Raw genomic sequence first — 19,946 nt, forward strand, 5'->3', positions numbered from 1 at the left:
TAGCTCTCTTGCCCGTATAGATGGGGACTAACGTTATTTAAGCAGAATGGTTCTGGACAAAGTCTAACTTCAGATTTGACCCTTTTCTTCTTTCTAATAACTTTCTTGTACTTTCGTCTAGTGGTCTGCCTGCCCTGTTAATTTCAATAGACTGTCCAAACCTCACTTCTGGTAGAAGCTAGGTTTTGATTGGCCACTTCTATGTCAGAAAACTCCCTGTGTGTTTGGAGGTAACTTCCCGTTTGTGTCAGCAAGGCCATGCTGACAAGGGCTTCTGGGGACCTGTGTCTCCTCAGTCCTGCCCTAGCCAAGAACCTCCCGGCTTCTGGAATTACATGCAAGAATTCTTCTTTTTGCAAAGGAAATCTAAAACTTCCATCTGCAGTCCGTCCCACTCACCCCCCTCCCCCCCAAAAAAAGAAAATACAGAAAGAAAGGAGAAAAGAGAAAGGAAAGGCTTGAAGCGACAGTTGTGTCTGTTTGGCTGGCAGCTGTGAGGAGGGAAACGTTAACTCACACGGTACATATAGGTGCTCAGAAGCCACAGCAGGCTTGTCTTTAATGAATAAACCAAAATTGATTAAACAGCGGTTTTATTGTGAACAGTCAGAACACGACTTTCTACCAAAAGTCAACTTTATTAATCTTTAAATTGTGCAGCTTCGTGCTTCCTAAGTGGACCGCTTTCTCTCTTTTGGTTTCTCTCTCTTTAAACCTTTAATCTCCACTTTAACAGAAACATTTCAACTTTGATTCTGACAGCCATTGTGTTAATTCTCCACATTTGAGAACGCCCAGCACGGGTCCTTTCGTGCTGAAGGTTGCACAGTTAGGAGCCCAAGGCCTGGTGGAAAGGCTGCGCAGTGAGGAGCCTGGGCCACGCTAGAAATGGCTCTGGAGGTTTGAACTTTGAAGCCTGGTATGCACTCTTCCACAGATCGTAAAATGAGGCTAATGCCATCCACTTTCAGGCCCATTGCTGAACTCCAAAGAACTGAGGAAGGCAGAAGAGAGATTGCCAATCTAGTTGGGTCCCTACAGATATTAGTGAGTCAGGGAGTTCGGCGCTTAAACTGTTCTAGTCTGTCCGTGTTTTCGCTAAGGATTTCAGGAAAGGAAAGTTTAATCAAGTGCCTTGTGGGGAAAGAGCCTCCGGGTTTGACTCCGAGGGAACCAGTCAGCTTCCGACTGGTAGAAATACAGACCTCTGCCCCACCCCAGCCTTGCCTGCTCATGCCTTTAATTTTACTGGAGATTTATGTCAAATTAATCTATAGGGCTTGGGAATTCTAATTCATTTTCTCCTGTATTTAGTATTAGATGCTAACATTGGGACCAAGTCGTGCGAGTGGTTTCTTGAGACCTTCCCACAGGTTTTCGGGAGATTCCCAGACGTTCATGTGTTCACGACTCGGGGTTCTCTCGGTTGTTAGCGTCTGAGTGATCAGAACGGGAAGGCATGGGCCATTCACCGCTTCCGCTTGTCCTGTAGTTCTCCCCATCCTTGCCAGCTTGATGCTCAGAAGGCAGAGGACAGCCGCTTTCCTTCTCTAATTAATTAAAGCACCATCTGCCTTGGGATTCTAGGGTTCTGCTAACTAGGGCCCATGTTCCATAGCAAATGCACAATGCAGAATATGCACCAGATTGGAGGCATCGGCATGTTGATAAGTTCCGAGTTTTGGCAATAGTAAATAACTCCAGATAGCTTGTGGTATGCAAAACACTATATTTTAAGAATTCATTTCTTAAAATGAAGAGTAGAGAAATCACACATTTTTCACAAGGGGCGGAAGGTAAACAGAGCCAAGAATCTAGATGGCAGAGACACAGGGATGCCAGGGAGTCCTGTGGAGTAGAGGTGTGTCTTCTGTGTATCATCAGAACGTTGTAAACATTAACCCGAGTCCGCTTCTCCAACTCTGCAGAAGCTTTTGTATATGAACAGTCTGAACAAAGCGAATAGCATGAAATCCACTGCTTATGCCCAGCATGCAAAACACTGAAGACACACAGGTTTCTGGAGAGCGGACATACTTTAGAAACATCCTTCCTCATGTGCTTTAAAGAAACATTCTGTGTCAAAGAAAAGAAAGGGAAAGGGGAAAAAAATGTTCTCCATGAGGAATGTTCTCACCAGGAGAGAGCACTTACAAGCTCAATAGTCTAGACATGAGAATTTTAGAGGCTCGGGAATTCTGGAGTTTGTAGAGAGGAGATAGGGCTTCCCCATCCTTGAAGACAGTCTTTGGTGTAAGTAGGGAAGTGGGGAGAGGGTGCAGGGTGCAGATAAGGAGTGTGTGTGTGTGTGGGGGGGTGTGTTTCAAGTTAAGGAAGGGCCAGAAGCCAGAGATGGACATGGATGCTGAAAACAGCCCAGCACTGAGGAGGAGGAGGTGCCGTTGTGTGAGTGCGAAGTCCGGAGCTTTTAAATGTGTTTCTGTGAGCCCGCCCTCCCCCGGACCACTGTCCCATCCGCCACAGGCAGCAGATGTGATAACTCGTTAGCTAAGACGTACAGAGTACGGCATCATGAAAGAATCCGTAAGCTCGAAATAGCCAACTTTTCCGAGTTCTTGTCTCTGTCCTAGCGTTCAGGTGCATTTGAACTCCGAGTTCTCTTGCATCTCCGCGCAAGAGCGGTGCTGCTTCTCAAGGCTCCGAATTAGAGACACTGCTGCCTGGAGGTTAATTTAGTGCTCAGCACTTAATTCCCTCCTGCTGTTTGCACTCCCTACTCGTTCTGATGGAGCTGAATTGGTTTCACTGTGTAACATAATGCCTGAATTGAATGTAGAGGGAAGGAAAGAAACTCTTTCGCTGTCCTATGTCAGGGGCGAGTGCTTGAGAGTCCAGCTGCTAAAAGGCTTAATCACGTGAACATGCAACACGCGACACCACGTGCCTTGAGAATTGGGTCTGAGGTTCTAGATCATTCATTCTTCACTAATTGGCGAGAAGCTACGTCTCACTTTGCTCCGGGACTGGAGGAACTAAGACTCAGTTCAGTATCTGCCCTCATCAGGGAGCGGCCAGGGAAAGCCTGCGAGGGCCACGGGAGACAATCGACTTGGACGACACGACACGCGAGAGAGGCTTTCACAGCCAAAGAAAGGCGCACGTCACAGTTCTAACTTCCGGCTCCCGGATGATGGCTGCCAACCTTGAATTTATACGTCTTTTCATAACGACAGTCTTACGACATAACTCACTTAAAATAATCTGATATTCCTAGGTTAAGGAGACACTCCAGAGAAAAAGGGAAGGAGAGCGACTCAGAGCAGCTCTGGTTCCAGGCGGTTGAAGATCCCCACTTGGTTGTTTTGTGTGTGTTTTTTTTTTACCATGTCCGTGGTGGAGCCTTGTTTTTTAGCACGTAAAACTAAACCACCTGGTTACCGAGGACCTGGCTTGCAGAATCTCACACATCATCCTTGCACTTAGCCATGCTATTTCTCGACCTAGCACTGAGAACCCGGCCCCAGGCATGAACGCATAGGAGCTGTCTCAGTGGACAGCCACACGCTGTATGCGTCCCTAGAGCCAGATGTTCTGTTGGTGACCTTCAGATACGTCCGGATTGTATTTATGCAAGTTCTAGCTTTTGCTTTTTTGACGCAGAGGAACATTAAGTGGAGTCTGTTTGTTTGACCATGTCGTTGAATCCTCCTGTAAATTTATTATATTCCAAGTGAGTGATTCTCAATATTCCCAGAACAAAGATCCCCCATTTAAGATTCAGTTTTCGTGGATCCTTACAAAAAAAAAAAATCACGGAATTGTTGGATGAATTATCAGAGGACAAATAATGACAAATATGCTGTCACAAACTCAGTGACATACTTTAAAAAAATAACTTAGGTATTTTGCATGCCTCTGCGGGGAGTGTAGTGTGTTTGGGCACACGCGTGTGTAAATGTGCCAGAGAAGGACACTGGTTCTCTTCTCCAGTCGCTTGCCATCTTGGTTTTTGAGACATGTTCTCACTGAGTCTGGAGCTCATGGGTTCAACTAGACTGGCCAGCAAGTCCTAGGACTCACCTTGTCTCTGCAACCCCAGTGCCAGGATGCTGTCTTCATGTCTCCTCTCTTGTCTGTTAAGTACATGGTCCTGTGGATTGAACTGGGATTCTTGTGGTTGCATGGCAAGCGCTTTACTGAGCCATCTCCATCGTTCCTTCAAGGAGGTTTTCTTTTTTTTTTTTTAATGAATTCGCATTTTGATTAAGTATATTTACATGGAAACTGATACCGCATAAATATACATACATGTTTAAGATGTGTGTGTATGTGCGTGCATGCATGCGTGTGTGTAGGCTTGCATTAATTCAAGGCAAAGCCCATTTAAAAGCCACAAGGTGAAGCAGATAGCTTCACAGAACCCTGTGAGAGGTTTAGAATGTGACGTAAAATGAGCCAACCGTAAACCCAACCTAGAGTTTAAAGCGAGCTTTTAGCTGTTCTCTGCATGTTCATCTATCTGACAGATTTGAGTTGTGGTTTTGCTTGGTGTGTTTTTTTGTTTTGGTTTTATTTTTTATTTTTTGAGGCAGGGTTTCTTGGTGCAACTGTCCTCACTGTTCTGGAACTTGCTTTGTAGACCAGGCTGGCCTCGGATTAGAGATTCGATTACCTCTGCCACCCAGGTACTGGGGTTAAAGGCATGCGCCACTACCCCCGGCTGAGTTATTTTCTTGATTATTAGTTTTTAGATAATTTTTCCTTGTGTGTAGTCTGTGACAGCTTCAAACTCTGGGTCTCCTGAGCTGTATAATTTCAGGCACCTGTCACTATGCTCAGTTTTATTAGGTCATTTTAGCCCAGGCTGGCCTCGAACTCATGATCCTCCTGCCTCTGCCTCCTTCAGCAAATCCTACCGGCGTGCGCCACCACAACCAGCTTATTAGGTCATTTTAAACTGCACTGCTTGCTTTGGTTTATTGATTTATGCCCTTTTCTGTATCATTTATGTCCATCTTACCTGGGATTAATTTTTCCTTTTTAGTTTAAGGTGAAATCGGGTGACCAATTTAAGCTTTGTTTTTGCTACAAGGATTCAAGTCTATATAATTTATTTTACATTGAAAGATTCATTTCAGGATTTTAATATATTGTAGCATTTATTGAGCTGGAAACAGATTTAATTCCTTTTCAATCTCCTCTCCACCCCATGGGTGACTTAACAATGATGCGTTTCCAAATACGTGGGAGTTTTCCCACAATTTTATTTTATTTAACAACTTTATTGTTTAAAAAAAACGTAATACCAGGGCAACTGGGATATATATCTGTAGAATTTCAAGTCTCGACCTCTGTTCGACTCTCCTCTACTCAGTCTGCCCTGGTGAATGTCCCATAAGCACGTGACAGGAATGTCCTCATTTCTGAGTCTCTGTTCAGTGGACCATGCTTAAAACATAGATTCATTTTGTCTTTGCATAATCCATTCCTGCTAAGAATATAAATCTCCCAGCTGTGTTGTGGCTTATTTCTCCTTTTAGTTCTGCCAAGTTATGGTTCTTCATTTATTTCCAAACTATCAGTCACATACATATGTATATTTAAACTGCGCCTCTTACAGACAGAGTGTAGTTCGTATTTCCAAAAGACATTTCGGGATGAGTTCTGGGTTCACAGCGTAATTGAGCGGGAGCTGCAGAGTCCTCAGACATCCCGACTGCAATCTCTCAGCTTCCCAGACTGCCGGCACCCCATGGAACGACACCCGTGTTTCACAACTGTTTTGCTACACCATGAGCACCTAAGGTCCACACTTTATATTAGGGTTCCCTCTTGGTTTTATAAAATTCATGGGTTTTGACAAGTGTAATACCCAGCATTATAGCAATATAAAATACTTTCCCTGCCCCCAGAATCGACTGTTCACCTGTCTCTTCTGCCAACCTCCATCCATCATCCTGTACCCCTGCCTTTCATTGTCTCCAGAGTTTTGCCTTCTCCAAAATGTCAGAGTCGGAGCGACACAGCACGCAGTCCTTTCAGACGGGCTGAATACCTCACTTCTGTCTAGTGCTGAACACTGTCCCGCTATCTAGATGTACCACAGTGTATCCACTCAGTGTATCCACTCAGCAACTGAGGGCTAACTGGTTGTTCCTAAGTCTTAGCAGTTGCAAAAAAGACACCGGAGTGTAGACTTCTGGGTGGGCCTTCATTTTCACTTGGGTGGTGGCCAAGCAGTGACGTTGTTGGATTGTGGAGAAAGAGTGTGTTCACTGGGTAAGAAGATGCTAATCTGTCTGCAACGTGACTACATCACCTGTGTTCTCACCTCCAACGTGCAGGAGGACCCCGCTCCACACTCAACTCCATCTGGGGCTTTGGACTGTCCACTACTCTATTGGGTTATGCTGTATCTGAGCGCTGGTCTAACCTGTAATTCCCTAATGCCATATGATGATTTTCTTAACTGCTTAGTCACCTTCTGAGTCTTCCACAGTGAGGGGAAAGTCTGCATGTTTTAATCAAATACTTCAGTTTTATTATTGAGTTTTTGGAGTTCTTTGTACACTTGGATTTTAGTTTTGTTTTATTTTGTTTTTTTTTTTTTTTTACTTTTTATTTATTTATATTTTAGGGATGAGTTCCCTGTATATACACCTGCATTCCAGCAGATGGCACCAGATCCTATTACAGACGGTTGTGAGCCACCATGTGGGTGCTGAGAATTGAACTGGTGACCTTTGGGAGAAGAGCCAGTGCTCCTAACCACCTAGCCATCCCTCCAGCCCATGGGTTATAGCTCTTATCTAAGCCATTACAGTGTTTTCTCCACGCCAGTGCCTGATCTCATTTTATTTGTCTCATAAAGAGCGGAGCTTTTAATTCTCATGAGAACAAGCAGTCTTTTACTGAGCACGCCTTTGGTGTTGGACCTAAAAAGGTCACCAACAATCCTGAAGTCATATATAGGCTTTTTTGTTGGTGGTGGTTTGTGTGTGTGTGTGTGTGTGTGTTGTGCTGTGCTATAGATGTGTTAGGTTTTAAGTCCACAAACTATTGTGAGTTCATCTTATTTTCTTTGCAAGTGTACACTCACTTCTCAGACCACTTGCTGAAGACTGCACCCTCCACTTCTCTGCCTGGACCCAAAATCAGTTGGCAATATTTGTATTTCATTTGGCTACTATTTTTTTCTCTATCTACCTATTTTTATTTATTTGGAGAGCACTAATTTCTCATTTGTGAGTGGTTATCAGTTGGAGATAGCTTCGGGGTGAGGGGCGGAGGCTTGTGTCCACTTCTCTCAGAGCTGAGATCATGTCTGATACAGATCTGGGCAGGTCCTGTGTCTGCTGCCATAGTCTCTGTGAGTTCATCCGTGCGTCAGTCACGCTGTGTTCAGAAGGCCTTGTTTCCTTGGATTTTATTTTTTGACTAACTTAATAATTTGTTTGTAATTGGGGATTTTAGTCTATTTTCTTCTGAGTGGTTTTTACATGGAAGGGGGGGGGGCATCTGTCTTCTCTCTGTGTTTTTACATGGGAGGGGGACATCTGTCTTCTCTCTGTGTTTTTACATGGAAGGGGGACATCTGTCTTCTGTGTTTTTACATGGGAGGGGGAAATCTGTCTTCTCTCTGTGTTTTTACATGGGAGGGGGACATCTGTCTTCTGTGTTTTTACATGGGAGGGGGACATCTGTCTTCTGTGTTTTTACATGGGAGGGGGACATCTGTCTTCTCTCTGTGTTTTTACATGGGAGGGGGACATCTGTCTTCTCTCTGTGTTTTGACTGTCCTTTTGAATTTGTGCTTCTGGAGGTTGAACTGCTCATACGTTAGTCAAGGCTAGCCCACAGCGGTACCCCCAGGCCTTTTATTTTTATATGACCTTTTAAAGACATGGTGTAAGTTTCCTAAGCAGGATGAAAACTCAGCACCATCTTGCCCCTGCCTCCTGAGTAGCTGAGAGGACAAGAATCACCAGGCCTCGCCAAGTTCATTTGTAGCATTCTTTTTTTTTTTTTGTCTGTCGAGACAAGGTTTCTCTGTAACTTTTCCAGCCTGTCCTGGAACTAGCTCTTGTAGACCAGGCTTGCCTCAAACTCACAGAGATCCGCCTTTTTTTTCCCATCTTTTTCTTCTGCGCTTCCCCTTTCCCGTCTTCTGAGTTTAAGGCATGCAATTCTTCACAACTTGGATACTGAATGATACTGAATTATCTTCTTTGTGGCTGCTTTGTTCTGATTTTTAAACATTTCCCTCTCATTTTCCACGGCTCGCTTATTTCAGATAATATACCTCTTTCTTCTTGCGTTTGTATTTTCTCTTAATTGTACAATGTCAATTTTGCCAATGAGATTCTGATTAATTTTCATGATCATATTTTTCCTTCATGTCCTTGGATATATTTATTTGAAAGTTCGAGTAAGTTCTATTAAATTCTGTTAATTATTGAATGTTGGACAACATGGGGGTCTGTCTAGCAGTATGCTGGCTAGTTTTATGTCAACTTGACACAAGCTAAAGACATCTTCGAGGAAGGAACCTCAGCTGAGAAAATGCCTCCATATGGTCTGGTTGTAGGTAATTCCATAGGGCATTTTCTTAATTGGGGATCCAGGGAGGAGGGCCCCGTCATTGTGGGTCCTGGATGCTGTAAGAAAGCAGACTGAGCAAGCCACGAGGAGCAGACCAGTAAGCAGCACCCCTCTATGGCCTCTGCATCAGCTCTCACCTCCGGGTTCCTACCTGGTGTGAGCCCCTGTCCTGATTTCAGTAGTGGACTACAGTGTGGAAGTGTGAGCCAAATCAACCCTTTCCTTCCCAGGTTGCTTTTGACCATGGTGTTTCATCACAGCAACAGAAACCCTGACTAGGACAAGTAGCCATCTCTTTTCTTGACTGTAGGTCATTTTCTCATTTCTCTTTGTGACTTGTAGTCTTTTTAACTGGATGTTGTGTATTGCTAACATTTTGAATAGAGTCTGGATTGTGTCATCTTTGTTTAAATGACGATTTTACGCTTAAAGTTAGACTACTTCTGTTCAGCCCATGCGCATGCCTGGCTGCCTCTTTTTAGAACTGAAGTCTTCCTGGAATATGACTTTCTCACTTATTCATGTGTTGCCCGTGACTGTTTCTGTGCTATGAGTATATTAGCGGGTACTTGCGTCATATGCTGAGCGTGTGTTTGTCTGTTCAGACTGCTTCAACCAAATACCATAGACTGTGTACAAACAGCAGGGACACACTTCTGACTGTCATGTGCTAGATTAGTCCAGTTCCGCCCAGACACCAGCAGATCCAGAGTCGGCCCTGGAATCAAAGGTGCCGCACCCTCTCATGGCAGTGAAGGGCGGGAGTTTGGGGTTTCTTTACAAGGTCGGCATTACTGTGATCCTATTTCCCAGAGTTCCCAGTTTAACACTGCCATGTGAGGGATGAAATGTCAGTACGGCATTGGGGGAGCCGTCACAAGCACTGTCTACAGTGATGGCTGAGCCGTCTAAGTCACATACTGCCTAGTTCCTTAAGACCTTTGCCAGAGCCTTGTTCTTGTTATTTCTTCTTTTGGGAACTGTGTGTGTGTGTGTGTGTGTGTATATATATATATATATATATATAATTGTATATATATGTGTGTGTATATATATTATTTATATACACACATATAATAGTTATCTATATATGTTGTTCTTATTTTTTCTTGAGAAATATATATACTTTTTTCTATGCTCTCTTATTATGTCCATCCAATGTACGGCTGGCAGATTCTCCCCCACCCAATGACCTTCCTCTTCCCTCGACTGTTCCTCAGCTGTGCACAAGTTCCTTAGCTTTATGAGGTCTGCTTGTCCACTGTTGGCCTCAATTCCTGGACCAACAGAGCCCTACTCGTAAAATCCTTTCCTGCACTTATCTTACATGAAAGTGCCTATGTCCTCTGACAGTGTTAGCGTTTCAGGGTTCAAACTCTATGGTATTTGATTCACGTGAAGCTATTTTTTATGCAAGTGACAGACACTGGTCTGAGGTCATTCTCTATGTGGACGTCCAGTTTGCTAAGTAGCATTTGTTGATGCTGCCGCCTTCTCTCCACTGTGTTTCTGGCCTCTTCATCAAATTTCAGGTGGCTGTCAGTATATGTACCTATTTTGGGGTCTTTCTCTTTTTGTATGTTGCTAGTACCACACTGTTTTTATTACTGTAACTCTATAATATATCTTGAAATGTGGAATGATAAATCTCTCTACTACTGTTAGGTTTTATCAGAATTGCTTTGGCTGTCTTAGGTCTCCTCTGACTGTGTATGAATTTTTGGGTGCTGTTTATTTCTGTAAAGACTGATAAATGTATTTTGATTGGGATTGCATTGAATCTATATCACTTTGGGCAGGATGGTCATTTTCACAATATTAATTCTAACAACCCACGAATATGAGAGGTCTTTGTATTTCTTAATGTCTTCAGAGATTTGGAGTTTTCATTGTAGAGATCCTTTTACCTCCTGGGTTAGGTTTATTCCAAGATATTTTATTGTCTGAGGCTATTGTAAGTGGGAGTGTTGCTATGATCTCTTTCTCAAGAGTATTTGTTGGAGATGTAAAGATGCTACAGGGTTTTGTAAAGGTGATGTTGTATCCACCACTTTGCTGAAATTGTTCTTTCTAGAAGTTCTCCAGAAGACTATTTGTGTGTGGCCTCTTATGCATAATATATCATCTACAAATAGAGATAATTTGACTCCTTTTCCTATTTGTATCCCTTGCTGTACTGTCCCAGTTAGTACTTTAAGCACTAGATTGAGGAGGAATGGACAACCATGTCTTCTTAATTTTACTGGGTTTGAGTATTCCTCTACTTAGGAAAATGTCGGCTGTGGGTTTTCATATGTATCCTTTATTGTGCTGAGGTTTATTTCCTCCAGTCCTGTTCTAGGATTTTTATCATGTTAGTATGTTGGATTTTTCTCTAAGATTTGTTTTTCCTGTGTCTATTGAGATTATATGATGTTAAGCCCACTTATATGATTTATTTATTGACTTATATACATTCAACCATTGCATCTCTGGGATAAAGTCAACTTGCTCCTGCATGGTGGGTTAATCTTTTGACATGTGCCTGTATTCTATTCACAATTACTTTGAGAACTTTTTTTTTAATTTGTGCCCATCAGACACATTGGCCTACAGTGTTTTGGTTTTTTTTCGTGTGTGTTCCTGTTTCGTTACCTGTATTTGAGTAATACTGGCTCCACAGATGGTGTCTCGGAGTGTTCCTTATGTTTTTCTTTTTTTTTTTTCTTAAAATTTAAGTATTGGCTGAAGATATTTGAAAGTCCAAGTTGAATGGATATATGCTTTTAATTCATTTGGGCTGGGCTTTTTTTTTTGGTCAGAGGTTTATTATTATTATTATGTTTATTATTATGTTATTACTGTTTCAGTCAATTCATTTGTTATGTTCAGGTCCTTGACCTCTCTTGGTATAACTTTGGTGTTTCTATGTACCTAGAATTCACGTTTCTTTTTATTTTCCAACTTGATGGAGTGCTGGTTTTCTGAGTATTCCCTTATAATATTCCGAATGTAAATGTCTCGCCATTCATTCCCATTAATTTGGAGCCTCTCTCTTTCTTTTGGTTAGTTGGGCCAAGAATATGTCAATCTTGCTTATTGTTTCAAAGAACCAGCTCTTTAGACTTATTGATCCTTTATATTAATTTTTTATTTCATTAATTTCTACTTTGGTTTTTATTTCTTGCTGTCTACTGGATTTGGGCTTGTCTTCTGTCTTCCTAAATTCTTGAGTTGTATCATGTCATTTATTTATGCTCCTTCTGGTTTTATTTTGAATATAGGCATATTCAATATGGAGCTATAAGGGGTACTTGAAGAACTTTTTAAAAAGTGCCTCAAAGGTTATTATTGTGTTTTCATTTTCATTTAGTTCCCATAAACTTTTAAAAATTTATTTTGACTTCTGTTTTGGCCGGTTCATTGTCCACTAATGAGTCGTTTAATCTCCATGAGTTTAACACTTAATAGAAATTTGTTTGCGATCATTTTTAAGTTTTATTGCATCATGGCTGAAAAGGGCAGTTGGAATTATTTTTTTTCTGAATTTAAGATTGTTTTTTGCAACCTAGGATGTGGTCTATTTTAGAGATGCTTCCATTAGCTGCTGAATAGAATGTATGTTCTTTGGTGTTTGAATGGAATATTCTGCTATTAAGTCCACTTGATGTAAAATGTCTAAGGTTTCCCCTATTTTTTTTTCCAGATGAGCTATCTACATGGATAATATGAGTTATCTATTGATCTATAAAGTGCATTATTGAAATTACCTACGAGTACTGGGCTGGTGTTAACCTACCTTTAATTTCAGCACTATGCTTTCTTGTGAAATCGGGTGCCCCAGAGTTGCTCCAGGTGTGTTTAGTATTGCAATATTATCTTGGCTAATTGTTGCCTTGATCGGGAATGAAGTGCCCTCCTTTTCCTCCTGTGTAGCTTTAGTTTGAAGTTGAATTTTGTCAGATATGTGGATGGCAACGGCTGCTTCCTTTGATCCCATTTGCTTGGCGCACTCTCTCCATCCTTTCAATTTAAAGGGGTGCCTACAGCCAAGTCTCCTGTCGATAACAGGAAGATATTGTTTTAGTCCACTCACCTAGCCTATGTCTTTTGATTGGAGAATTTAATCCATACATTTTTAAAGTTATTATTCAAGGGTGTGTATACTAAAGTAATTTTCTTGACGTTTTTGCTGTTTTAGTTATGCTTTGTATTTCATTAATTATAGCTTAATTTTCTTAAGAGTCTTTTGGACATGCGTATTCCTCTCTTCAGTCTAAAGTACTGCTTCCAATATTCAATAGGATCATTTTGGTAGACACGCCGTTTTTAGACTGTTTATATCAGGAGAACCTTTTTCTCCTACCGTTTCTGTTAAATAGTTTTCCTAGATACAGTGGTTAAGGCTGCCATCATGTCTTTTAGAACTTTAGAAAGCATTCTTTCAAGTTCCTTTGGCTTACAAAGTTTCCACTGAGAAATCCACAAAGAATACTTTCGTGAATTTGCCTTTATATATGACGTTTTTTTCTCTTGCAGCTTTCAACACTCCTTCTGTATGCATAATGAGAGTTTTAAGTGTGGTAGCTCATAAGTAGCTTCTTTTCTGGTCTTGTCTCTTTGGTGTTCTGTATGCTTCTTGTATCTATAAGGGTTGTCTTTCCTTAGTTTGAGGAAGTCTATTTTTATATTAAGCTCTGGTCTATGCCATTGACTGGGGATTCTTCTTTCTCATCTATGCCTTTAATTAGAAGATGCGGTCTTATCTTGGCATCCCATAGTTCCTCCATGTTCTTTTCCTGTGTTTAATTTTTTCATATTCTTTGCTTGTGTGGTCCAATTCCTTCATCTTCAATATTCTATCTTCCACTTAAACCATCCCGTGTGTATGACCTTCCTCCGCGTTTTTTTCTAACTGGGATACTACATTTTCCAATTCTATCTTCATTTCAGTTTGACTCTCTCCAATATTTGTCTTTTTATCAAATTTGTTTTTCAAATTCTCGATTGCCTTTGTCATTTCATTCAGCCTTATTTTTGTGGGGTTTGTTTGTGGGGGGAGCATCATGCAACACATTTTTTCTCTGTATGTTCTAAGTTCGCTGAGCTGTTTTGTCTTAAGCTCCTTGAATTCTTTGATGAAGTCTGTGACTGTTCTTTTAAGATCTGTGCCCTGCGCCTCAGTAAGGTGATTCTTACTAGAGAACATTTCTAAGTGACTGCTTTTTAGAGGAGACAGTTTTGTTCTTTTGTATTGTTTTCCGATGAGGTTTGTGCATGTGGATATTTTTCTTGTTGGTTGTATGTTTGATGCGGACCCTGCAGATGGGGAAGCACACTGGCTGTGTGTTCTGTCCCAGGTCTGGAGGTTGGAAGGGTTTTTGGGAAGAGCCCCTCCGTCTGAGCTGGAGCACTGGATGTGGGACTGGGCTCTATCCAGATTGAGGTGAATGCAGGCAGTTTGTGGAGCCGCTAAGCTAGACTAGAGCCCAGAGTGCGCTGGCCAGGCTAGACCTGGAAGGTAGCTTTAGGATGAGGAGATAGGATAAGGTCTAGAAGATAGAGGTTGCTGAGCAGGTGCATCCTGGTCCAAATCTGGAGCTTGGGAGAGTGCAGATGGGATTCCTCAGAATGGGCCACAGCACTGGGTATGGGCCCAGAGGAGTGGTGTTGAATGCAGGAGGCATAGAGATTAGAGAGCAGGCTTACCAGGCAAGGTCAGAGTGCAAGGTGCTCTGCCGTGGCTGGAAATGGAAGACAGGTAGAGGATGGGGCCACCGGATAAACCTACGTCTGCCTCTTTGTTTATGACAGGGTGCTCTAGTCATTTCCATGTTAATTCTGTCCAGTGACGATATCACTTCTCAGTCCAAAATAGATTCTAAGTAATTGCATGCTCTGTGTTAGAGATCTGTAGCGAAGGTAGACCCAGTGTCAATGAGCTGAACAGAGCAAACAAGACACTCAACACATTCTATACCCCCTTTGAAAAACCTCCCTAAAACCAGAACATGAAGCGTGACATACGAATCAAATTTAAAAGCAGAAGCCTGGAATTCCTTTGTTCCCCTTTTCTTTTTTTTTTATATATCTTATTTTTAAAAATTATTTTTATTGAACTACATATATTCCCCCCTTTTTTATCCTTACTTAGTGGTGGGGACTGTGAGTATATAAAGAGAAAAACCATATATTTAAAGAAAAATGTAAAGCAGTAATTTCCAAAGGGTTAATTTTCCTAGGCTTTGAGTACAAAGTATTAAAAGTGAGTTGACATGGACCAGAGGTCTCAAAAATAACAACTTTCATTTTATGACATTTTGGTGTTCTTTTCGAAATCTATTCAGGTACTGTGGACAGGAATTGGTGGCTTCATCTGTGCTCCCCAGTGGCTGCATGTCCTTAATGTGGCCACCTATATAAGTCAATTCATTCAGTGACAACACCCACGTAAGACGCAAAGGCATGCCACAGAGTGTGGCCTGCTCACTGTTTAAACACCGACAGGAGGAGCATGGAGGGACTCTGGTATAAGAAACCTTTGTTTTAAAATAACTTCATAGGATGTATTTCATTCAGAAAGAAAAAGTAAAAACCCAGGTGGCTCCTGAACGTCTGTGTTATCCAGGGCACACACAGATGTGAAGACCATTATCCTCTTCTCACCCTTAAGTTGTAAAAATCTGGCCAGGGGACAAAGTCAGACCTGAACAGCAGCCTCAGATGGGTGAGCTCACAGGGAAGGCGACAGGAGCACACTTCGCTTTATTCTTCCTAAGAGTAAGGATCAGAGATCAGCAAACACTTCCTGCCAAAGACCTGTGGGTTCCATCTGTCCTAACTATCCAGTGTCACCATGGTTAGCAAGACCCAACCATACAGCATACACAAAGGAGCCACGTCCTGGTGAACTTTCTTTGTAGACAATGTTTTGTTTTGGTTTTGGTAGCAGCAGTGGTTGCCACAGCTTGCGCGGCTGTGGGTGTGTGGCCACGGGGGATGAAGAAATGGCAGACACACAGAAAAGCTGGGAAGAGGCAGGATACTTACAGTGCACACTGCTAACATCCATACTCCAACCAGGGGAAGGCTTTGCTGTTTCCCTGAGCCTGGAGCCCTGGGATCCTAGAGAGTAATGTTCATGACATGAACGCTTGCTCATTCCTGCAGGGGGACATCTGCTGCCAAAGGGGGCACCATCAGATCAGACGCTGAATAAAAGGACCCAGCTTTCAAATGGTTATTTTGAAGGATTGACTTTAAAACTGCCTAATTACATCCTGTGGGACACCCCCACCCATGGGGGCAGCAGAAGGAGGGTGGGAAGAAGAGACAAACAACAGAAAACACAAAGGAGGGTGACTTGGGAGGGGTTTGGTGGTTTGAGGGTGACTTGGGAGGGGTTTGGTGGTTTGATGATATGACTAAGGAGTAGAGGGTCGTAGGGAGACTATGCTCAAAGTACATTATATATGTGTGAAATTGTGAAAGAATAAAAAACAAAAAAATGTGGGTGGAATTCAGTCCAAGAACGATCACTTGTCAGTGTAAAATTTTACTTCATTTACTTTGATTTTCAAAATGTCTGGCGAGTGTCCTGTCGTTCCCTCTGAGTGACTTCTCCAGCTTTGGCTCCTGGGGTTGGGTGCTGAGAACCCCGCTTTTCTCACAAGGAACTAAGGACTTCCAGGTCACCACACCATGCAGAACCTTGCGGTGACAACTCCCTTCTCTCGGCAGGTGAACACAAGACCCGAGGAGTGCTGAAAGGGGCCAGTGGTTGTCAGAGCGGCCCGAGAGGAAGCCTGGTCACCGCTGCCGTCAACAACCCTGCGCTGTTTCCCAAAGATGCTGTGGACGTCGTCTTAATTAACACCGCTCGCCTTCAGTCCGCCAAAGCTTTTCATCATGGGCTGCATGAAGTCCAAGGAAGCGTTCCCCTTTCCAACCACATTAGACATCCACAAGCTACATGAGAGCGAAATAGCTTTCATGCCCGATGACAGCTGTCAGACCAGGACCCCTTCTCCAGTTAGACCCCAAGTCCAAGAGGAAGTGAAGACACTCCCGGAGCCCAGTCCCGTGGTCCTCGAGTTCGCAGAGCGTCTGGCCAATGAGATCGTGCAGGATGCGTTGCAGCAGTGGGTGTGCGAGAACATCAAGTACTACAACATCCCCTACATCGAGAGCGAGGGCTCGGACACGGCCATTGCCACCGGCTGACGGCGTTCCGCTAGGCTCTGGCTGCGGTTGGTGCTAGTTTAAATACACGAGACAAGTTTCAAAACCCCACCTGGATGTGTCTATGATATTAGGGTAGCGACGCTTACGATGACATACAGTTTTAGGCAGTTCTATGTTAACATCGATGTATAGCTGCTCCATCTTGAATTTGGGTCACAGGAAGGAGGGGCAGAGGCCTTGTGGCACCTAGCAACCAGCTGAGCTGTCTGCCCAAGCATGTTCTCCCTGAGGCAGTGATGGCATATCACCAAAGAAAACACTGAATAAAAAGTGCCCAAGTTTCAAATGGTTATTTTAAGGGATTGACTTTAAAATGACTATTTCTGTTAATATATACCAAAAAAATAAAAAAAAAAAAAAAGCCCAGACCAGGAAAAGGGGTTTCCTTAAAATGGCTTGAAAAGAACTGAACTCCAGCCAAAGTGGCCCACAGCCTGTCTGCAGGCCAGGGACTGCCCACTTCCTGACACCGTAACTTAAAATCAGAGAGCCAGCAGGAAACGGGGCTGCCTCGGATGCTCTTACTAGGAAGTTCATTTATAGGTGAGAAGGATAACTGCTGCCCTGGGCCTCAGGGCCATCCCACTGCTTTGCCTGGATGATTTAAACATTGCCCATTACAGCCATCTTTAAAGGATAATTTATAGGAGCCATGACATTAGTTTACGGGATTGAATTAAGAAGCCCTTTGACACCTTTAATCCAATATGTCTTAATGACAGAAGTCCAGTCTGCAAGGTGACAAGCCAAGCCCAGTGTCATGGCTAAGCGTGGGTAAAGCCTCCTGCAGTGCTGGGGTGGGTGCAGAGCCAGCATAGAGGAGGTTGTAATTCTCCTCCACTAGACAGCAGAACAGAACGCTCCTCCCCAAGGGAGCACCTATGTGGGATTTAGCAGTCACAGGGTGCTCTTAGCCACAGATTATAGAAATGTTATAAATTAAGCATTTATAGTATATACATTAGTATATACTGTTTTATTTATTTAAAGAACTATATAAAGCTCAACAGTAACAGAAGACATTGGGCAAAGCCAGTGGAAGAACGGAGCCGACTGTCCAGGATTGTCACCAAGCTGTGCTAGACACCAGGTCTAACTAGAGAGAGAAACAGCCCACCCACACCAGCCCTTCAGCTATATGGTTTATCAGCGTCCTTGAAACCCAAAACCACTGGAGAAAGGCTTTTGGTATCGCTAATGAGATAAATAGGTACTTGGCTTTGCCAATAACAAGAAACGTTGCCTCTAGTTTTCATAATGTGCTGAAATCCAAGCCAAATAGAGTGAATTCTCCAAGTTTTAGGAGCAGAGAGGCTGTTAAAATGAGCTGTTTTTCAGTTTGCTTTCAGATACCTGGCCACTCCGCTAATTTTACTAAGCCATGGGAAGCATAGTACCCCGCTACACCTGCAATCCAGTAGCTCACAGAACTACAGCAACCCCTCCTGTGCCTGGCTCTGCACAGACGTCCCTCCCAGAAGTACAGGCTCCAGTTTGCAGAGCAGCACAGCTTCCAGCATCTGTGCTGATGACTCGGGTCACCCGGTTCTCACTCATCTGGTTTCTCCTATGAGGTCACCTGGTGCAAGGTTTCTTGTTATTCAAAATATACAATTAAGTATATAAAGTATGTATGCTGGTCATAACAAGAAGACATGTACACAGAGATAACAGCAAGTGGGTTGGGGTTACACGTGAGTATTTCAACTTCTCGTTTCTTCCTTGTTGACCCCCAACCCCCAGGGTGGAGCAAAGGTGTCTGCCAGGTCTGCATCTAGCTAGAGGTCTGCTCCCAGCTGCCACCCCCTTTCAGCAAGTATGAACGGTTTGAGCGTGAAGTAAGCACTGTGCCCTCACCTAGTCAGGCTTTAACGATATAGAATATATGAGAATTGCACATCCGCCCATGAACAAGGAACCACAAGGCTTACCTAGTAGGTGGATAAACCATGTGTGACGAAGGAGTTGAGCAAACTTTATACCACACTGGATAGTTGTCAGGACAGAGTTTGCATTTAGCGAGACACCGTTGATAAGAAATCAGCCTCCTTTCACGCCTTCGCATTAAACATCTGATCCTCATTTGAAATCTTTCATTAAGGAGAGATGAGCGAGAAGGGAGGCCCATAAGCAGACGGCGGACTCCTTCGGTACTGGACTCATAGCACGGTGCTCATAGCATCCGTGTACGGGCGGAGGGATGCTATCAGCACACGGTCTCCCAGAGGCAACCGTGGAGGGAGATCAGTGGAGGAAATCAACGTGCCAATCCTTATGTACCAAGACTCTAAATGCCACAATGCGCTTTGCTGTAGTCTCTGGTACCGTCACCTTTTGGTCACGGGCCTTCGATCTAGAACTCTCCCATCTTAGCTGCCTTATCAGTTCTTTGCAAACTACCTACACCTGTTATCACTTAAAGCACAATTTTCAAGAGGACACACAGGATTGTCTTAAGCCCAAAGGACTTTGTATCAAATGTCCCCTAGGCATTAAAATAAATGCACAGAAACGGGAAGCTATGCACGTCCTGCTCTGTCCCCACTGGCCCTGTGGGAGGGGACAGAGTACACGTCTACACTTTATTACTTTAGAAATCAGAAGCTATAAATGGACACATGATGTCAAGAAACAGTAATGTGTATGTCGGTCTATACACATGTAGTATCTGTGTGAAATGACGCAGCCAGCCATGGGTTTCCCCGCGGAGCCGGAAGCGCTAGCTCTAAAGAATTCGCTGTCACTTTATCTACGAAACTCATTTTGTTAGCAAAGTCCCATCTGTAGGAGTTAACTCGGAAGTGCTATATTTTCCCAAAAAAAATTTGTGAAAATGTTTTTTTTTTTTTGCAAGTATAATAAAAGTCCACTTAAATGAGCTATCAGTACTTACTTGATTGAAGCAAACACTTGTGGTGTGGTCCACCGATGTCTCACATAAAGACTTCTAGGATGTCTTGCTAACATGGACACAGACAAGCCATTGGGTTAAGGTCTCATTTTGGAGCTTTAAGAATATAGCTGTAACACGTGGTCAATATCGTGGTATTATTTCTGAACTGTCTGGAGAAAAAGGCCGTCATAAAAATTAAGAGCTGAGGAAAAGTAGCCTCCACCTGTGTGGGGAGGTGCAGGCATGAGCCTAATGTTCCTTTCAGTTC

General features: G+C 43.1%; 1 protein-coding gene across 5 annotated transcripts in view; it reads left to right on the top strand.

Annotated features, from left to right (window-relative positions):
- LOC121442200 (small membrane A-kinase anchor protein-like) overlaps window positions 1-19,657 on the top strand; it is a 60,224-nt gene extending 40,567 nt beyond the window's left edge. For 4 of the 5 annotated variants that reach the window (XM_041643667.1, XM_041643668.1, XM_041643669.1 and 1 more), the window contains exon 2: window positions 16,282-19,657. In XM_041643667.1, coding sequence (XP_041499601.1) covers window positions 16,450-16,764 — 315 coding nt within the window. In that variant the 5' untranslated portion in view covers window positions 16,282-16,449 and the 3' untranslated portion in view covers window positions 16,765-19,657. The remainder of the gene's footprint in view (window positions 1-16,281) is intronic. The other variant, XM_041643670.1, reaches the window with a different exon arrangement.
- The last annotated feature ends 289 nt before the right edge of the window (window positions 19,658-19,946 follow it).

Source organism: Microtus oregoni, unplaced genomic scaffold (genome assembly GCF_018167655.1).
Source record: "Microtus oregoni isolate MIOR12 unplaced genomic scaffold, Mior012 000087F_ref0000451, whole genome shotgun sequence".
Taxonomy (NCBI): domain Eukaryota; kingdom Metazoa; phylum Chordata; class Mammalia; order Rodentia; family Cricetidae; genus Microtus; species Microtus oregoni.